General features: G+C 43.7%; 1 protein-coding gene across 5 annotated transcripts in view; it reads right to left on the bottom strand.

Moving 5' to 3' along the window:
- LOC137326573 (serine/threonine-protein phosphatase 2A 56 kDa regulatory subunit gamma isoform) overlaps positions 1-21,757 on the bottom strand; it is a 168,879-nt gene that overhangs the window by 45,369 nt on the left and 101,753 nt on the right. For all 5 annotated transcript variants that reach the window (XM_067991805.1, XM_067991807.1, XM_067991806.1 and 2 more), the window contains 2 exons: positions 7,702-7,794; positions 2,299-2,429 (listed from right to left, as the gene is read on the bottom strand). In XM_067991805.1, the coding sequence (XP_067847906.1) occupies positions 2,299-2,429; positions 7,702-7,794 (224 nt within the window). The remainder of the gene's footprint in view (positions 1-2,298; positions 2,430-7,701; positions 7,795-21,757) is intronic.

Raw genomic sequence — 21,757 nt, 5'->3', positions numbered from 1 at the left:
CTCTGTGTTGAACAGACCTGGAAGGTGGTCTGAAGGACACAAGGTCACAGAATGTAGAAGACTTCAATGACCACCACCAAGGGCAACTCAATTGTATAACCACTGAGACCTGAAGGACATAGCTGCCCGAGAGCAGTAACATAGGGAAGTAACCTACTTGACCTCATCCTCACCAACTTACTGCCACAGGCACATCCATCCATGATAGCATTGGCAGAAATGAGCGTCACAGTCCTTGAAGACAAAGTTCCATCTCCATCATGAGAAGATTTTCCATCATGCAGAACGGCACTACCACTGTGCTAAGTGGGACAGACTAACCGTCCAAAACAGGGCATCATGAGGTGCTGTGGGCCATCAGCAGAATTGTATACCACCACAATCTGTGACCTCATGGCCTGCCACATTACTCACTCCTTGATCACAATCAAGCCAGGAGATCAACCATGGTTCAGTGTGGAGCGTAGGAAAGCATGCGAGGAGCATCACCGGGCATTCCTTAGAATAAGGTACGAACCTAGTCAAGCTACTGCACAGGGCCTAACACCAAAAACAGCAAGCTATAGACACAGCTAAGTGGTCCCACAACCAACGGATCAGAGATGGGCTCTGTAGCCCTACCACATCCAGTCAAGAATGGTGGTGAACAACCACACAACTAACAGGAGGAAGCTCCATGAACATCATCAATCATGGTGGAGCCCAGCATATGAGTACAAGAGATAAGGTTGAAGTGCTTGCAAGTGTCCTTGAGTGGATGATCCTGCTCAGCTTCCTCCCGAAGTCCCATCATAAATACCAATGTCCAGCCAATTCGGTTCACTTCACAAGACATTAAGAAGCAGCTCACAGCACTGGACAAAACAAAGGCTATAGGCCCTAACAACACCCTGGCTAAATTGTTAAATTGTACACCAGAGCTAGCTACTACCCCAGCCAGGCTGTTCTAGTGCAGCTATGACGCTGGTTTCTACTGAACAATGTGCAAGATTGCCTACATATGTCCTATTCACAAAAAAGGATAAATCTAACCTGGCCAATTACCACCACATTCGCCTCATCCCAATCAGTAAAGCAATGGAAAGTGTCATCAATACTGCCATCAAGTTACTCCTACTCACCAATAATCTGCCCACCGATTCCCAGTTTCGGTTCCGCCTGAATCACTCTGCTTAAGACCTAATCACAGCCTTAATCCAGACATGGATGCAAGAGCTGAATGTCAGAGGAGAAAAGAGTAGCTGGCTTTGATAGCATTTGACCAAGTATGTCACCTAGGAGCCTTAGCAAAACTGATGTCAATGGCAGCCAAAGAGAAACCTACTGTGGCTGGAGTCTTACTGATGCAAAGGAAGATGGTTGCAACTGTTGGAGGCTAGTCATCACAGCCCCAGGACATCAATGCAGGAGTTCCTCAGTTAAGTGTCCTTGGCCCAACCATCTTCATCTGTGTCATTAACGACTGTCGCTTCATAACAAGGCCGGGAGCGGGGTGTTTGCTGATTCCACAATGTTTAGCTCTATTCACAACTCCTCCAATAATAAAGCAGGCAATGCTAGCTTATGGCATGACCTGGATAACATCCAGGCTTGAGCTGATTAGTAGCAGGTAACATTCGCACCATAAGTGCCAGGTAATGACCATCCCAACAAGAGGACGTCCAGCCATCTCCCCATGACCTTCAATGGCACCACCATCTTGGAAGTCACCACTAATCAGAAACTGAACTGGACTAGTCATATCAACACTGTGGTTACAAGAGCATGGATACTTCACAACAAAGATAATCAGAAGAGGCACAAACTGATCTCTAGTGCTTGAGGACTGAGGCATAAGACTGGGCTTTGGAATCTTGGTAACCGTATAGGAGGTATATGATAGTAAACTGCATGTTAGATGTAGATCCAGGAAACCTTTTCAGGCTAAATCATAAGTAGGACAAGGGACAGGCTCAAACTGGCAAAAGGTAAATTTAGGGCCACAACCAGCAAGTTCCTCTTCACAGAGTGACAAACACATGGAATGGACTTCCAAGTAAGGTAATGGTAGTGAAAATCCTGGAATTAATTAAGAAATAATTGAATGCTGTGATGGTGGGGGAAGGAATACCCACGTATGGTCTTTCTGAACAGATGAGCTAAGATGGGGTGAATAGCTTTTCTTACCTGCATTGCTTGCACATCTTCAAAATAATTGCTATTTTGGTTAAAAAAATTACAACACACTGGATTACCGATTACTGATTTAAAAAAATACAGCATGCAAATTTACACAATTTATTCCCCCCCCCCACACACCTATAAAATATATTATTGATTTGTTTTCGGATATAAGCCCTTAGGCCCAAGAATTTTCCATAGATGCGATGCAGGGTTGTTTTCAAAAAGTCTCTTTCACGTGGATCTTCACTGTCAAACAGTTCTAACAGCTGTTGAAATGAAAAAAGAAAGTTAAAAATTACATTGAATCTTTACATATACATACACAATCCTAGCCAGATAAGAGCTACAACTTTAATTGGTTGGAAATGGGCTTGGAAATAGAAAACAGGTGGTGATAAATGGCCAGGCACTATTGGGTTTGGAGGTAGTGCATGGTGGAGCTTCAGAGGGCTGTTTTGTTTCCCCATGCTCTTCACACTTTTAGCAATATCATTTTGTTCTCAAATACACCAAACTATGTGGCCAACTTTAGGGAAAATAATATTGCAATGAGATCAGGAGCATTCAGTTGCTGTGAATTGATCAACAAGGTTTAATCAAGTAGTGAATATCCTTAAAGATATTTGATTAAACTTAAAAAATTTAACTTAAAAGGCCACAATCAGACACTGCATGCTATTTGGGCACTGTACTTTTGGCACAGTGGAGAGGGTTCACAGAAGGGAGACGAGGTTAGTTCTAGGATTTAAAATTCTTAGCAAGGGAAGCCAACATTTAGTTGCTTGCATTCAACAAATGATCAAAAGTCTTTAAAATGCTGAAAACATTGGCAAACCAGAATAGAGGTTAGAAGGTTATCTAGGCCTGTAACAAAAGGGGTTAATACTAGGTTAATAATCCCTTTAAATAAGAAAGAGAGCTAAATGTGAGGCTAAGATTAGGTTCTTAGAGGCAGATCGAAAAACGTTACTGCACACTGCAGTTTCCGTCTTCTTGGGGCCTTGGGTAACGACTAGTTGCTGAATAGTGTAGATTATAATGTTGAAATGATATCCTGGAATTTCCTTAGATTAACTTTGGGTTGGAGAGAGAAATTTCAACATTTTCTCAAATTTTACTCGGTTTCAGAACATGAAATAAATCAGTGAGCATATGTTGATACAAATTGCACGTAGTCAGTTGGATGACCTTCGCCGAGTGGATTGAATGACCTGCGCATTGCATACTTTGTTGACACTGAAAACAGGCAATTTATCTTGATTCCTACTTGCTTCAGAAATCAGATGTTGCTTACTTGCAGCAGTTTTGCTCAGTTGGTAGCACTTTCACCTCAATCAGAATGTTGTGGGTTCAAGCCCCACTCCAGGACTTGAGCTCATAATCTAGGCTGACACTCTAGTGCAGTACTGAGAGTGATACATTACCAGTGGAGCCATCCTTCAGGTGAGATATTAAACCAAAGGTCAATTTGCCTTTTCTGGTTAAAAATCCCATGGCAGACTTTTGCTCAAAATCTGTTCCTGATCAGAAAACTCAGCAAAATATCAGCCAGCTACATGGAACTAATATGCCCATTAAAAATATAAATAGGTGCCATTGAACCCCTGTGGAGGCGTAAGGCCTTTGAAGGCCCTAGAGGCAGTACATGGAATACAAGATGCTTAAAATAGAAAATGCCCCACCCCCTTCAACACCTGAGGCTATCAGCTCCTTTTTGAAAGACAAGGGTAGATTGCTTTCCTCACCCTTCCTCAAACTGGCAATAATTCCACAGAAGGAAACTTAAGTGAAATAGATCCCCCACTGCTGCTATCCCAGATCAACAGACTACAGCTTCAAAGAGCTTTCCATATGCAGCACAGAATACGTGACCTTACCTTTTAACTGCCATATCTTCAATGCCTGTAACCTGAACAACCTTATTTCCAAACTCAAATGGCCAGGTCACCACAACAAGTAGTGTCCCAAGGCCAGGCCAAAACTATTGCTTCTAGGAACACTGGAAAAGGTGTAGGCCATTCAGGCCCTCAAACCTGTTCCATTCAATTAGATCACGGCTGATCTGTACCTCAACTCCATATCCTTCAATACTCTTACCCAACAAAAATCTATATCTCAGTTCTGAATTTTTCAATTGACCCAGCTTCAACAGCTTTTTGAGGGAGAGTGTGTTCCAGATTTCCACTATCCTTTCTGTGTAGTTGTAGTTCCGGACATCACCCCTGAACAGTCCAGCTCTAATTTTAAGGCTAAGCCCCCTTGTTCTGGACTCCCCCACCACAGGAAATAGTTTCTCTCTATCTACCCATCATATCCGCTGTCTCCTACCTCCTAACCAATCCCCTACCAATTCTCTGTGTAAACTTGCTACAGCAGCTGAAAACAAAAATAAGTCAACAAAAAGGCAGGGGGAGAAAAAGGATGTCACTCTTCATTAGCCACTATGGACCTCATGTGCCTTGGCCCACCAGCTGAACCAGACTAGGCCAGGGTGGGGTCTTTCAGTTCTCTATCTCCCATCTGTGACATTTCTGCAATGCTGTGAGATTAGGAGGAGATTCCACTCCCAGCCTGTGACCCTGGGCCACAACAAGGAATGTGGGGGTGGGGGAAAGAGAAAGGGGAGTCGGATGAAAATTATATGCACACACTACCTGGGGAATCAATAAACAGGTCGAAGAGTACCCTGGCAAAATCAACAGGTGGCCCAGCATGTAGAAAAGGGCGATGATAGAACAGAGTCAAGAAAGCCATGCCAAGCAACCCTAGGCAAAGACAAACCCTCCGCCACAGAGCTTGCCTAAGGTGCCTGGCACCGAGAACTACAGCCCACTCCACAGGATGTTGCCAAACTGAATCAAACACAATAAACCAAACAAAGCACTAGTACTGCTAATAAAATACTCCTCCTAAAATTGAAGGGTCTCAATTTAAAAAAAAAGATTTGCCTTAAAGGGCAGACATGGCTTTCCTGCAATAAACCTATCTTAGTGCTACACAGCATACAAATCTTACCAGTGGATAAACCAAACCTAGACAGCCGCATTCTCTTTCAAAAGCAGACATGTAGCCATGCTAATCAACAAGCAACCACCCTTCACAGTGGAGTAGATTATCCCAGGGAAAACAGCTGCTACATGTCGACAAGCTCAATCGACCCCAGATGCCCAGACAAGCAGTCATTGTAATGTGCAAGCAATGTGGGGGGCCTAGGTCTCATATGTATGGTGGGCCCTGTGCACAACTGGGAAGTTCACCTTTTACTCCAACTCGTACAAGCCACACTCCAGACTTGATTATTTCTTTCTGTACCATTAGGGCAATCACCATCTGTGACAAGTAACTGGCCGTAACTCTCCAGATATAATTAGACAACCTACTTCCCGCCCCTGACACATCAACCCTTTCCTCCTTGACCCCAAAATCAGAACCTCCATCTACACCTGGCTTATCCACTTTACCTCAGAGAACCCCAAATCCACATCAGCATTATTATGGAAGAATATAAAGGCAGTCCGCAAGAGCCATGATAGCCTACACTACACCTAGAAAGCACAAAAAAAAGAGGGTCATAGAATAGAGAATGGGTGATTTGGAAATCCATCATAAAAACTCTGCTTAGCAAGTGCTGAGAAGGCCCTGATCTAGGAACAGCTAAACAGCCTACTCACTGCTGAACAACACTCCGCTACACCAAGGCCAAATACTATAAAAATGGGGAACAAGCCAGGATAACTCAATGTACGACATGCACAAACACACACAGGAAAGAACCATCGAATAAATCAGAAAACCAGACAGTCAAAACCTCAGTGATCCCACTGGAGATAAAAAAAAAAAGCTATGTATTATGCTTTCCTCTGCACCTCAGAGGTGCAGACCACCCAAGAAATGAAACCGTCCCTAGCCAACCTTCCACTTTCCCATCTCAAAAAGGAAAGCTATTTATCACATAGTGGTGGCCCCCAGAGTCATTCAAATCAACCACAATTAAATAGTGTGTGCAGCACAGAAACAGGCCATTCAGCCCAACTGTTCTATGCCAGTGTTTATGTTCCACACGAGCCTCCACCTATCCACAATCACCATCATACTTAACAAAGCAAAGATCCCAATGCCTATAGCACTCAACTACAATTACGAAGTACTGGTCAAGATTCTAGCCTCCAAACTTGACTTAGTTTCCCCGGACTAGTTTCCCCAAACCAGGTTCATTCGAGGACCACTCTCTGAAAACACCACCAGCTCATTATACCATGTTGGACCCAAGTCCACATATACTCGGCCTACTACCATCAGGGCAAGGAACCCCTACTACTCTCAAGCTCATACAGATCTTGCCGCTAACCACAACAAAATTCTGTGCTTTGTTGTAGCACAATCTAACATCCTTCCATAACTAATATGGTCTAAGCACACATGGGACATTTGCCTATCACAGCAAGTAATGTATAAACCTCCTACTCACAACCAGACCAATCAGAGGGCTAGCTGCTGAGTATACAGGCTTCGCTACTCTACACAACTACAAGGACCCACGTCTCTTGTAGCTTTCCGCAGCTCCGCAACCACCGAGCATCCACTGGCCCGGTCAGAGTATCCCTCACCCTGATGTACTTAACTAAGTATAACTATCAATGCATTGAAAGTATTGTGAAATCTTTATTGTAACATGCACTCTAGCAACCCATGCTCTGAAAGTATCTAAACTTCTATTAATAAAGAGGTCCCATGGCACAATTCGGAGAAGGAGGGTCCAATGCCCTTGCTAACATTCCTCCTTCAACCAACAGCATCAAAAACAAAATAACTGGTAATTGGTATTTATGGGATGATGCCATGTGCAACCTAATAGTCACCACATTCAAAGTAATTCATGGTATGTGAGATGTTATTGGATGCTAAATAGAAGAACAAACTTGTATTTATGTAGCACCCTTCATATCCTTAGGACATCCTAAAGCGCTTCACAACCAATAAACTACTTTTGAAATGTAGTCATGTAGGCAAACAATGCAAGTCCTTTATATAGCTTTGTACTACATCTCAAAAATGGGGAAAGAAACTAAAAGTTAACCAGTATACTCACTGCATCCTAACATTAGTTGTAAATCTCCCTAGTTTGTTTTATAGTGGTGGGACTTGGACAACACAAAAGCTAGCATCACAGCTCTCCAACTAAATGTTACAAAATTAGACATGATGTGAAGCAATATACCCCATTACCAACAGAGATGCATACAAATCTGTGCAGCAAGTCACTGTAGAATCTGATGCACCAAGAAGTTGCACACTAAGGTTTATCTTGTCTGGACTATTACCACACACCAGTTAGTATCAAAAATCAAGGAAAATAATGCTGAGTAAGATCTATTGTGGTCAGTTTAAATAACAAAAAGGTCATGCTATGCCATAAAATTAGAAAATGCAAGCTAGGAAGTCATTGCCATCGACACTGCAGGATTATAAATTTTAAAAAATGAACATGGGGGGAAAAAAATTGTCAAAATTGAATCAACGGTTGGTTATTTCTCTTACCTGCATTACAAATTTCTGGTCAATGTACTTCTTTGCTATATTTGGTTGAAAATCAGGAGACTCTAGAAACCTCAAGAAAAATTCATACACCAACTGAAGAAAGAAAATTTAAATAAAGTTTATTAGTATTAACAGATTACTAAGATTACTTTACATTCATTAAAGAGCTACTAAAATTTTTTATGCACATTCTAATTTTAAATTTCTTTTGGTTTTTCCCTGTGCTGTACATAATTCCCAGCTGGGCTGCAATATGCTGAGCTGGCCCATAGGACATGTACAAGTGGCTTATGGCAACTTGCCCACTAATTTTACCTCTCCCCCTGCTGGGGAGTGCTTTGTCTCCAGCTGTTGAACCTACAGCAACTAAGCAGAGATCAGGATCCTGGAGCTTTTAAAACCAATAGTGCTTTTGTAAAAAAAAAGCACAAAGAATGGTAGGAAATATATTACATCCTGGTCTGGAAAATTACATGGTGCTAAGATCCAGAAGAGACAACAGCTGCAGGCTTTTTACCCACACTCCTGGAGCACCTCCCTCTGAGGGTGTGGTTTAACTGGTAGGCAAAAGTACAGGTAACGTAACTACTCAGCAATTTGTTTCACAATTGTTTTTGCTTTTCCAGGTTTATATAGGCCTACGCTTTCTTGTTACCAATCACTTGCACTTGAACTTAGTAGTTCCATGGTGATTTTCAGTAAGAAACCACAACAATGGCCCAACGTAGGACCAGTAATAAGAAATTACTAAATTAAAACTTGATGTCGGTGTGGCATTTTGAGACTATTCTCTACTTGATCTGGAAGAGGTTTTGTTTTAATTTATCTTACGTTATTGATAAAAGGTCAGATTCAGCTTACAACGGGTGAATTCCCAGGTATTTACAAGCCTTTTAGGATGGTTCCTAGGTGGGGCCCCAGATTCAACAGCCATTATAGACAAAACAACTTACATTTATATAGCGCCTTTAACGTAGTACAATGTCCCAAGGTTCTTCACTGGAGCGATTTTCAAACAAAATTTGATACGAGCCACATAAGGTTTTAAGGAGCGTCTTAAAGGAGGAGAGGTAGAGAGGCAGAGGGGTTTAGGGAAGGAATTCCACAGCTTAGGGCCTAGGCAGCTGAAGGCACAGCCGCCAATGGTGGAGCGATTAAAATTGGGGACGTGCAAGAGTCAAGAATTGAAGGAGCACAGAGATCTTTGAGTGTTGTAGGGCTGGAAGAGGTTTCAGAGATAGGGAGGGGCAAGGCCATGGAGGAATTTGAAAATAAGGATGAGAATTTTAAAATTGACATGTTCCCAGACTGGGAGCTAATTGTAGGTCAGCGAGCACAGGGGTGATGGGAGAACAGGACTCGGTGCAAGTTAGGATACGCTCAGTTTTGGATGAGCGTAAGGTTATGGAGGGTGGAAGATGGGAGGGCGATCAGGAGAGCATTGGAAGAGTCAAGTTTAGAGGTAACAAAGGCTTGGATAAGGGTTTCAGCAGCAGATGAGCTGAGGCAGTAGGCGGTCTTGGTGATGAAGCGGATACGTGGTGGGAAGCTCATTTCAGTCAAATAGGACGCCAAGATTGCAAACTGTCTTGTTCAACCTTAGACAGTGGCCAGGGAGAGGTATTGAGTCGGTGGCTAGGGAACAGAGTTTGTGGTGGGGACAAAGACAACGGCTTCGGTTTTCCCAATGTTTAGTTGAGGGAAGTTTTTGCTCATCCAGTACTGGATGTCGGACAAGCAACATGACAAATCAGAGAGTGCAGGGGTCGAGGGAGTTGGCGGTGAGGTAGAGCTGGGTGTCGTCAGCGTACATGTGGAACCTGACTTTGTGTTTTCGGACGATGTCCCCGAGGGGCAGCATGTAGATGAGAAATAGGAAGGGCCAAGGATAGATCCTTGGGGGACTCCAGAGATAACGGTGGGGGAGCGGGCAGAGAAGCCATTGCAGGCGGTTCTCTGGCTACGACTGGATAGATAAGAATAGGCACTGGGCGAGTGCAGTCCCACCCAGCTGGGCCATGGAAGAAAGGAGTTGGGAGGAGGATAGTGTGGTCAACCATGTCCAAGGCTGCAGACAGATAGAGAAGGATCGGCTTGCTTCCTTTTGCAAACTACAGGAGCTTTGAGATAATAAAGGGCAATTAAGGGCTGGTCCTAGGTATTTTGTGCGATGATAGAATGGTTTTCATTTATTAGATTTGGTGGGAGGATTAGCTGAACAGTCATACAGGAGCCTGCAAGTTTCCACACCAATGCAACAGGTTTCATTCAGTGATAATTTTGATTGACAGCTCAGCAGACCAATCCTCAACATGGAGTTGAGGGAGAGGTTCAGACAGTCTTTGCTTATCTCCCTCTAGAGAGGTAGTCAGAAACAGACACATGCTCAAGAATGGCAGAGTGAACCCATACTACTTGTAACCTAAAGACTGTGCTAGTTAGCTTGTACATGAAATCTGGCTAGAATAGTGACATTGTTGCGTACTTCTATTAAGAGGGTCAACAGGAAGTAGATGCATCTAAATGGAAACCTGCAATCTGTTCATCTGTATATTTAGTGTAAAATAAACCAGTTTGTTGGTTTATAATCATGCCTCATCTTACTAGAGTGCTCGATCCACCTTTGATAAAGACAGGAAAATGCATTTGACACACATGGGTCTATAAGTATGATCCCCAAGTAATGCTATTGTCTAACTAGATATGGGTGCTAAAGGTGCATCTCTCATAGTAAGATTGGCAAGGTCTGCTTATGGGAGTGATCGTACTGCTAAGCCCAAGAGAATGGGTCAGAATTTGCTGGAGTGGGGCATCTCGCGGCATGCCCCATTAGTCAGACTTGCTCATGCACGTTTAGATTTTTAAAAAATTGCCCACAAAGCTGCTGGAAGTGCTAGCTGATATCGGCGCAGCGAGGGCAATGGGGCACCTAGGACCCTGGTGAACAATGGGATAAATGGTGTATCTCCTTAACCAATGAGATTGAAGGATTGAGAAATAAACAGGAACGACAGAAGGAGGGTGAATTAGAATAGGTGAATTCAGTCAAATCAAGTACAGGGAGAGAAATATAGGAGGGAAAGAAAGGTTGGAGTAAGAAAAAAAGACACAAAAGAAAGAAAAAAATTAAAATTGACATTTGTAAAATCCCCTAAAGTAGTTCACAACCTGAAGGAATGAGACTTCACATTTATAATTGTTCGCTTTCTGGGCAAGAGATGTTGATTGGCAGTCACTAACAGTTAGCACATCGTTAAAAGGGCACTTACACTTAATTACTAGACTTAACTTTGCAGTGAGTTTAATGGGCAATTAATGTGCAAATGCAGCAACTTAATGAAAATCACGGAGTTTAAGCGCAAGATGTTGTTTTCATGAAGCTAACGGCGGAGCGGCACAAATCAGCCAGCAACTTGTGGCGATTTGCAATTCATGGGATCTCTCTTCCTTGTTACAAGCTGCTGGCTGATTTGTGCATTAACAGCTTATGTTGTTCCAACATCGTTATTTTTTCAGTAAAGTCTGGCCCATTATCTACTTAGACTCATGAAAATTGCAATAGTAGGCCAATGCTATCTTGTCACGTCCCCCTCTTCAATCCCTCAAAGTTAGCACAAACTTCAGCATACCTGGCGCACAACTGGCTCAGGCATGGAAACTCTACTGGGCCTCACTCTTCTACCAAGCAGCTCGCTCACTACTCTAGGATCATCCTGGAGGGCAAAGATAGCGGCAGGCTCCTTTTCTGCACTTAAAACTACCTACTTAAAGGAGGCAGGGGAGAGGGGTTTAACAAGTGAGAAGCATTTCTTTGTCACCTAGAGACCACCCGTTTCTGCTGCTTCTCCCCGTTCCCCACCAGGCCAAACCGCTTCCCAGTCCCCCACTACCCTAGTGCTGAACCTGTTAGCTAGTTTCTCTCCCATGCCCTCAGACTCATCTACAAGACCCACTTTGATCCTATTCACACTTCTATCCAGCCAGTTGTCCTGCCTGGCCACCATGCTAGTTGACATTGTAAATTGTTCCTTCCCCTCAGGGACCTTCTCCCTCCCTTTCAAAACTACCATCACTTCCCTCTTCAAAAAAAACCACCCTCATTCCTTCTGTCTGTGAAAACCACCAACCCATCTCCAACTCTCTGAACGTGTTGTCACCTTCCAGATACGTGCCCATCTCTCCATTCGGGTTTACACCCTTCCCAGCAGTATAAAAAGCTGTAACAAAAGTCACTAATGACGCACTCTGACTGTGAACACGGTTTATTATACCTCGAAATTTCTGTAGTATTTGACATGGTCAACCACACCATCCTCCATAGAAAAGATACAGCGTAGAAGGGGGCCATTCGGCCCATCGTGTCCACGCCGGCTCAAAGAATAACTAGGTGCCCATTCTAATCCCATCTTCCAGCACCCGGTCCGTAGCCCTGCAGCTTACAGCACTTTAGGTGCAGGTCCAGATACTTTTTAAAAAAGGAGTTGAGGGTCCCTGCCTCTACCACCAATTTGGGCAGCGAATTCCATACACTCACCACCCTCTGGGTAAAAAAGTTTTTCCTCATGTCCCCTCTAATCCTTCTGCCAATCAGCTTAAAATGCCTCACCTGTTATCCAAATTGGTGGGACTGCCCTTGCATGGTTCCACACTTACCTATCCAATTATAGCCAGAGCATCTCTACCAATGGCTTCTCGTCATCCCCGCAATATCACCTTGGAAGTCCGCCAAAGATATATCCTTGGCCCTGCCTCTTCCTCATTTCCACTGGTCCCTTGGTGCCATCACCCATACGAGATAAGCTTCCACATGTACGTTTATGACCAGCTCAACCTGTCCACCACCTCTAAGCCGTCTGATTGCTCATCAGACATCCAGACCTGGATGAGCCTCTACTTCCTCCAGCTATTGTCCTCAGTCCTCATCATCAGTTATTCCCCCTCCATGTCCACCAGATCACACCGAACCAGACTGTTTGCAACCTTGGCTTCCTGTTCGATCTTAAGCTGAGCTTCCAACTCCAATATGTCTCTGTCACAAAGATGGCTGAATTCCACCTCCACCTATCTGCCACTGAAACTGTCATCCATTCCTCTGTCATTGCCAAACTCCAATGTTCTCCTTTCTAGCCTCTGATCCTCTCGCCTGTAAGGTTAAGCCCCACCCCCATTCTCCATATCCTTCTCCAGTGCCATAACCCCTCCCAAACTCTCCCTTATTCTGGCCTCTTGCACATCCCCACCTTTGGCAGCCAAGCCTTCAGTGACCTAGGGTCCACATTTCCACAATTCCCTTCCTAAACCCTGCCATCACTCCACCTCCTTCTCTTCCATTAAAATCCTTAAAACCCATCTTTCTGGCAAGCTTTTGCTTCTCCCTCCTATCGGCTCCTTCTTTGGCTCAGCATCTATTTTTTCCTTATGCTTCTGTCATTGGGACTTTTTTTAAAACGTTAAAGTGATTATATAAATGCATGTCGTTGTTATCTTTTGTACTCATGCTGTGATTGCTTGTTAGCAGTTCCATGCTGATTTGTAGCGAGAAAACCTGGCTAAGAATCCCAACGTAGGATCAGTAACAATAATCCATGAAATAAGCTAAATTGACAAACTTACATAAATTACAGAATCATACTACACAAGGCCATTCGGCCCATCATGTCTGTGCTAGCGCTTTTGAAGAGATTTCCAATTAGACCCACTGCCCTGCTCTTTCCCCGTAGCCTTGCAAATTTATTTTTTTCAAGTATATATCCAATTCCCTTTTGAAAGTAATTTTTAAATCTGCTTCCACCACTGTTTCAGGCATTGCATTCCAGATAATAACCCGTTGCATAAAAAAATTCTCACCTCCTCCCCCTGGCTTTTTTGCCAATTACCTTAAATCTGTGGTTACTGACCCTCCTGCCAGTGGCAACAGTTTCTCATGATCAATTCTATCAAAAACCCTCATAATTGAGCACCTCTATTAAATCTACCCGTAACTGTCTCTGCACTAAAAAGAACAATCCCAGGTTCTCTAGTCTTATCATTGGTACCATTGTGGTAAATCTCCTCTGCACCCTTTCCAAGGCCTTGACACCCTTCCTAAAGTACAGTGCCCAGAATTGGACACAATGCTCTAGCTGAGGCCTAACCAGTGATTTATTAAGGTTTACCATAACTTCCTTTCTTTGAAGTAAAGGCATAGACACCCCAGAAGTTCTGTAATTCATTCAACCATCATACATATAGAAACTTGTTTTTTTTTGGGGGGGGGGGGGGGGGGGGGAGAAAAAAGAGGGGAAGAAAAAGATCATGGAGGGCCATTGTCCCTCTAAAAACTATGCACCATGTGTGCTTATCTTGGTCAACTTTTTTCCCCACCATGCCTTATATAAGCTTTGGTGTTAACCATGCCTTTAGTTCTTTCTCTAGTTGCTAGCAGCAGTCTTGACTGTTTGTCCACACCAGAGAACGTTAGATTGCTCTTTAACTCATTTGTCCACTGTTTAGTTACAGTTCTATAGCAATTTTTCAAGTTTGCTCACCTTTGGTAAAGTTTGGAAAATATTATGTCTGCTTGAGATCATGTCATCTTGATCCAATCCATATTGCCACACCTTAGTATTGGCCCAATAGACCATCTCAGCTGATATGGTCCTTACTGACTCATCTTCAGTCTTTAGTTGATGATGGCTTCTAGTTTCAAAATGTGCATATACCATGGATCCTTTCCACTGATCAATATTATGTAACATCTATTCACACTATGTACCATCATCACGACATACAAAGAATACTCTTATCTCAGCAAAATTGCTCTGTGGAACCATCTCATTCACCCGAAAGCTATTTTCGGTGGAAAGAATGTCCAGGTATGGTTTCCCCAGATAGGCCCATCTTGGATTACGAACACCTCCAGTTTCAGATCAAACAGGAGATCAATTGCAAACCACAAACACTCAAAAGTGTTCCAAGATATGCCAATCAGCATATTGTGCAGTTTTGTATTAGTGCGAATATGATGCCATGATTCTCTGGGCTCTCAAAGCCTTCTTTGCTACAGGTCACATGACTGCCCAATATTTGGCTTTTGAGACATGCCTCAGATGATTTGGTCCTTACTGACTCACCTTCAGTCTTTAGTTGCTGTGAGCTTCTAGTTTCAAAGTCTGCAAATGTAATGGATCATTTTCACTGACTAACACCCATTTATGCTCTCCATGATCATATAACTTGCAGGTATGAAACACACTCAAAACTAAGCAAAAAGGCTTAATGGATCTAATTAATTAAAGTCACAAGTGACCCGCTCGATGACGACCATGACATATCACCTCTCAGCTGCTAAGCAGCGTTTGGCACCTTTAACCTCGTCATTGCCCTTCAATGCTTCCTCTTTCAAGCACAGCTCTGCGGAAATGTACTAAGATGGTTAAAGTCCTACCTGTCCTAGCCAGTGCATCTACAGCAAAGGGCTTCTCTTCCCTCCCTTGTACCTTCAGCTCTGAAGTCACACCGCAAAGATTTATCCCTGGCTCTTCCTTTTTCTCATTTACATGCGCTGCCCTCAGCAACATCATCCACAGGCGTGGGTTCAGTTTTCACATGTGCACTGATGATATACAGTTCTAGCTCTCCATGATCTCGCTCAATCCTTGGAATGTCTTTGTGCTTTCAGACTGCTTGTTGACATCCATTCTTGGATGAATCATACCTTCTTCCAGCTCAACATTTGGAAGCCACTGATCCTCCTCCTGAACCAGGACATCAACAGCCTTGGCATCCTGCACAACCCCAAGTTTCATCCTTGATCCTTTCCATCACAATGACTTACTTCCACAACATTGTCCACCTCCGCCCCTACCTCAGCCCTTTGCCGCTGAAGCCCTTAAACATGTCTTCATCACTCTAGACTCCTTGCTGACCTCCAAATCGCTCATAAATCCAACTTATCCAAAACTCCACAACATGCATTTTGTCCAAAACACCACTGTGTTTATAAAACACCACTGTCCTCGCTGACTTACAGTGGCTTCCCAACCCCATATGCATTAAATTTTAAACCTAGTCTTCAAATCTCTTTACGACCTCACCTCACCTTATCTTTGCATTCCCCTCCAGCCTAATATTCTGCCAACCACTCTGCTCTTGTGACTCTGGCCTTTTGTCCAACCTGCCTTTCCTTCACTACCACTGGAGGCAGAGCCCACAGCTGCCCAGGTCCAACACTCTGGAATTCCATTACACATGTGTCATCCTTTAAAACTTTCTTAAAACCAATCATCTCTGGCCAAGTTTCCAGTAATCCCTTCCTAATTTCTTCCTTCCCAGCTTGGCATCTAGCCTTAGGATGATTTTTACACTAAATGCACTATATAAATGTAGTATAATAGTGCAACCATCTCATTTCTGGATGCAAAGGTGGTCCAGGTTTGATTTGTCCAAGGTCCTGACGAAAGGTCATGGACCTGCAACACTAACTTTACCTTCATCTCTAGACAACCGATGCTGCCTGATCTGCAGAATGTTTCCAGCCCTTTATTTTACTTTCAGATTTCCAGCAACTGTGGTATTTTGCTTTTTGACTTATTCCGGTGCAGATACAGACTTGAGCTCCAAATCAGATAGGGAATCGACTATAAACAGCACTTCCAAAGTGCACCAATCAGTATTCTGTGCAGTCTTGCATTGCTGGGGTTAAGATGACAAGAATACTTGCTCATCTGACTATGATGGTCACACATTTGCCCAATATTTGGCTTTACCATTGATCTGAAGCCAATTTTAAGCAAATGCCTAGTTAATTTCTCCCCCATAGCACCCTTCAAAGTAGTTGCCTCAGCCTTGAGGCCAGTTTTGAACTGACTGATGAGCCAACTTGAGGAAGTGGTTCAGGCCTCAGAATCATGGAATAGTCACAGCACAGGAGGCCATTTGGCCAGTCGAGCCCGTGCCGGCTCTCTGCAAGAGCAATCCAGCAATTGCCACTCCCCCACCCTTTCCCCGTAGCCCTGCAAATTTTTTTCCTTTAAGTACTTGTCCAATTCCCTTTGGAAAGCCATGATTGAATCCACCTCTACCACCCTTTCAAGCAGTGCATTCCAGATCATAACCACTCGCTGCGTAAAAAAGTTTTACCTCATGTCGCCTTTGGTTTTTTTTGCCAATTACCTTAAATCGGTGTCCTCTGGTTCTCGACCCTTCTGCCAATGGGAACAGTTTCTCTACATCTACTCTGTCTAGACCACTCACGATTTTGTACATCTCTATCAAATCTCCTCTCAACCTTCTCTGCTCTAAAGAGAACAACCCCAGCTTCTCCAGTCTATCTACTGAAGTAACTGAAGTCCCTTGTCCCTGGAACCATTCTAGTAAATCTTTTCTGCAACCTCCAAGGCCTTCACAACCTTCCTAAAGTACAGTGCCCAGAATTGGACACAATACTCCAGTTGTGGTCAAACCAGTGTTTTACAAAGGTTCATCATAACTTCCTTGCTTTTGTACTCTATGCCTCTATTTATAAAGCCCAGGATTCCGTATGTTTTTTTAATTGCTTTCTCAACCTGCCCTGCCACCTTCAAAGATTTGTGCACATATACCCCCAGGTCTCTGTTCCTTTACCCCTTTTAGAATTGTACCCTTTAGTTTATATTGCCTCTCCTCGTTCTTCCTACCAAAATGTATCACTTCGCACTTCTCTGCATTAAATTTCATCTGCCACGTGTCCGCCCATTCCACCAGCCTGTCTATGTCCTCTTGAAGTCGATCACTATCTCCTCACTGTTCACTACATTTTTATTGTTCAAAACAAAAAGTGACAACCAAGTAACATATTGAAAGCCTGCTTCAGCTTTTAAAAGTTCATCTTTGAAGAGTCAACTTTGTTAAAACATCCACCATTGGGCTTGCTCTAGTTGTAGTACCAAACTAAAAAAGTTACTTGTCCCAACCCTATTACTAAGCATGCAATAAAGGAGCCTCTGTGTCAAAGCCATTACTTAAATGGCTTTGACTTAATTATTCAAACCTGATGATTGTTTTCTTCAAATTTTTGCCCATATCTTCACAGAGGATGATGAGGGCAAAAAAGGAGGGGCAGTAGCATCCTCAGGCAAAGGGTACTGGAAACAGATTTCCTTTGTTTCTGATTATGCTCACAATTTCATTTGATGCACACAACTATAAAGAAAATTAGGGATCTAATCTGAAAGTAATATTAGGCTTAGGTTAGAATCATAGAATGGTTACAGCATAGAAAAAGAGGCCATTCAGCCCATCGAGTCCATGCAGGAGCAATCCAACTAGTCTCACTCCCCCACCCTATCCCCGTAGCTCTACAAACTTTTTCCTTTCAAGTACTTATCCAGTTCCCTTTTGAAAGCCACAATTGAATCTGCCTCCACCACCTGACCTGGCAGCGCATTTCAGATCCTAAACATTGCTGCGTAAAAAGGATTTTCCTCATGTCACCTTTGATTCTTTTGCCAATCACCGTAAATCTATGTCCTCTGGTTCTTGACCCTTCTGCCAATGGGAACAGTTTCTCTATCTATTCTGTCTAGACCCTTCATGATTTTAAATACCTCTATCAAATCTCCTCTCTACCTTCTCTGTTCCAAGGAGAACAGCCAGTCTATCCACATAACTGAAGACCCCCATCCCTAGAATCATTCTAGTAAATCTTTTCTGCACCCTCTCTAAGGCAGTCACATCTTTCCTAAAGTGCGGTGCCCAGAATTGGACACAATACTCCAGTTGTGGTCGAACCAGTGTTTTATAAAGGTTCACCATGCCTTCCTTATTTTTGTACTCTATGCCTCTATTTATAAAGCCCAGGATCCTGTACGCTTTAACCGCTTTCTTGACCTGCCCCGCCAATTTCAACGATTTGTGCAGATATACTCCCAGATCTCTCTGTTCCTGTACCCCTTTTAGAATTTGTGCCCTCTGGTCTATGTTGCCGTTCCTCGTTTTTCCTATCAAAATGTATCACTTTGCACTTGTCTGTGTTAAATTTCATCTGCCACGGGTCCGCCCATTCCACCAGCCTATCTATATCCTCTTGAAGTCTATCACTATCCTCCTCACTGTTTACTACCCTTCCAAGTTTTGTGTCATCTGCAAATTTGTAAATTGTGCCCTGTACACCCAAGTCCAAGTCATTAGGGTTACATCAAGGAAAGCAGTGGTCCTAGCACTGACCCCTGGGGAATACTGCTGTACACCTCCCTCCAATCTGAAAAACAACCATTCACCACTACTCTCTGCTTCCTGTTACTTAACCAATTTTGCATCCATGCTGCTACTGCCCCCTTTATTCCATGGGCATCAATCTTGATGACAAGCCTATTATGTGGTACTTTACCAAACGCCTTTTGAAAGCCCATATACACATCAACCACATTGCCCTCATTGGCCCTCTCTGTTACCTCATCAAAAAACTATCAAGTTAGTTAAACACGATTTGCCTTTAACAAATCAGTGCTAGTTTTCCCTAATCAATCCACACTCCTCCAAGTGACTGCTAATTTGTCCTGGATTATCATTTCTAAAAGTTTCCCCACCACCAAGGTTAAACTGACTGGCCTGTAGTTGCTGGGTTTACCCTTACACCCTTTTTTGAACAAGGGTGTAAAATTTGCAATTCTCCAGTCCTCTTATGTCATAGAACATCTAGTCATAGTTGGAGCTCCCAGTGTGAAATCCGTTTCATTATATTGCAGGCAGATTCCACGGTATCAGCAACTCAATCTGATTACATCCAATCAGGAAAACTGAATTCTGTGAAGAAATGTCAAACACAAATGCTTTCTCCCTATCTGAATCAAATCAGTTTCTGATCTGGAGATGTGCATCTTGAAGGAAGCAGATCTTGGGAGTGTCTGCATTTGGAAGAATCAAGCCTGGACATATTTGCCACTAGAGCAGAGAGGGCGTCCCATAATAAGGCAGGATTTTGGAGCACCGAGAACAGCTGAGAGGAGGGGATCAGAGCAGAAGGAGCATCCCACAAAAAGGCGGGATTTCGGAGCGCCGAGAACAGCTGAGAGGAGCGGATCAGAGCAGAGGGAGCTGCGACTGAATTCGAGGTGACGTCAGGAATCGGAAAGGGACGCGACACTGTGGAGACACCTGATTGGCAAGTAAGTTCAGGTGAGTATTTCTACTATTCTACAGTAACTAAAGTAAAAAAGGAGGTCTGCAGATCTTATAGCAAGTAGCGTTTTTTTTTTTAAGTGAACTCCCTGGTGTAGTTAAAAGTAATTTAAAGGAGTAAACTCCTTAAAAGGGAGTAACTGACGAGCTTAATCTAAGGCAAGTCATGGCAGCAGAGCTCGCACCAGTGATATGCTCCTCCTGCACTATGTGGGAAGTCATGGACACTACCAGTGTCCCGGTGACTACGTGTGCAGGAAGTGTGTCCAGCTGCAGCTACTGACTAACCGCATTTCGGGGCTGGAGCTACAGGTGGATTCGTTGTGGAGCATCCGCGATGCTGAGATGATCGTGGATAGCACGTTCAGTGAGGTGGTCACACCGCAGGTAAAGATTACGCAGGCAGAAAGGAAATGGGTGACCGCCAGGCAGAGTAAAAGGATTAGGCAGGTACAGCAGGAGTTCCCTGGGTCCATCTCCCTCTCAAACAGACATACTGCTTTGGATACTGTTGGGGGAGATGGCTTATCAGGGGAAAGCAGCAAAAGCCAAGTTCGTGGCACCACGGGTGGCTCTGCTGCACAGGAGGGGAGAAATAAGAGTGGCAGGGCTATAATGATAGGGGATTCAATTGTAAGGGGAACAGATAGGCATTTCTGCGGCCGCAAACATGACTCCAGGATGGTATGTTGCCTCCCTGATGCAAAGGTCAAGGATGTCACGGAGCGGCTGCAGGGCATTCTGGAGGGGGAGGGTGAACAGCCAGTAGTTGTGGTCCATATCGGTACCAACGACATAGGTTCAAAAAAAAAGGGATGAGGTCCTGCAAGGTGAATTTAAGGAGTTAGGAGATAAATTAAAAAGCAGGACCTCAAAAGGTAGCGATCTCAGGATTACTACCAGTGCCACGTGCTAGTGAGTATAGGAACAGGAGAATAGACCAAATGAATGCGTGGCTGCAGGGATGGTGTAGGAGGAAGGCATTTAGATTCCTGGGACATTGGGACCGGTTCTGGGGAAGGTGGGACCTGTACAAGCGGGACGAGTTACACCTGAGCAGGACCGGGACAATGACCTCACGGGGGTGTTTGCTAGTCTGTTGGGGAAGATTTAAACTAGAATGTCAGGAGGATGGGAACCTGAGCAGGGAGACAAAGGAGGGGGAGACAAGGATAGAAACAAAAGTCAGAAAGGGCAGCAGCAACAGTGGAAGGCAAAGAAAACAAGGGCGAGAATCAAATAAGGCCAGAGTGCAAAATAAAACGAAGATGACTAGCAATTTTAAAAAGACAAGTCTCATGGCATTGTGTCTTAATGCGCGGAGCATTCGCAATAAGGTAGATGAATTAACAGCGCAGATAGATATTAACGGTTATGATATAGTTGCGATTACGGAGACATGGCTGCAGGGTGACCAAGGATGGGAACTGAACATCCAGGGGTATTCAATATTTTAGGAAGAAGGACAGGCAAAAAAGGAAAGGAGGTGAGGTAGCGTCATTAGTAAAGGGGGAAATCAATGCAATAGTGAGTAAGGATATTGGCTCGGAAAATCACAATGTGGAATCTGTATGGGTGGAGCTAAGAAACACCAAGGGGCAGAAAACGTTGGTGGGGGTTGCCTATAGGCCCCCAAGCAGTAGTGGAGATGTAATGGAGGGCATTAAACAGGAAATTAGAGACGCATGCAAAAAGGGTACAACTATAATCATGGGTGACTTTAATATACATATAGATATTGGTCAAACCAAATTAGCAATAATACTGTGGGGGAGGAATTCCTGGAGTATGTACGTGATGGTTTTCTAGACCAATACTTTGAGGAACCAACTAGAGAACACGCGATCCTAGACGGGGTATTGTGCAATGAGAAAGGATGAATTAACCTTAGGGAAGAGCAACCATAACATGATAGGAT

Source organism: Heptranchias perlo, chromosome 10 (genome assembly GCF_035084215.1).
Source record: "Heptranchias perlo isolate sHepPer1 chromosome 10, sHepPer1.hap1, whole genome shotgun sequence".
Taxonomy (NCBI): Eukaryota; Metazoa; Chordata; class Chondrichthyes; order Hexanchiformes; family Hexanchidae; genus Heptranchias; species Heptranchias perlo.
Note: the sequence above shows the minus strand (reverse complement) of the source record. Positions and strands in the feature narration are given on the sequence as shown.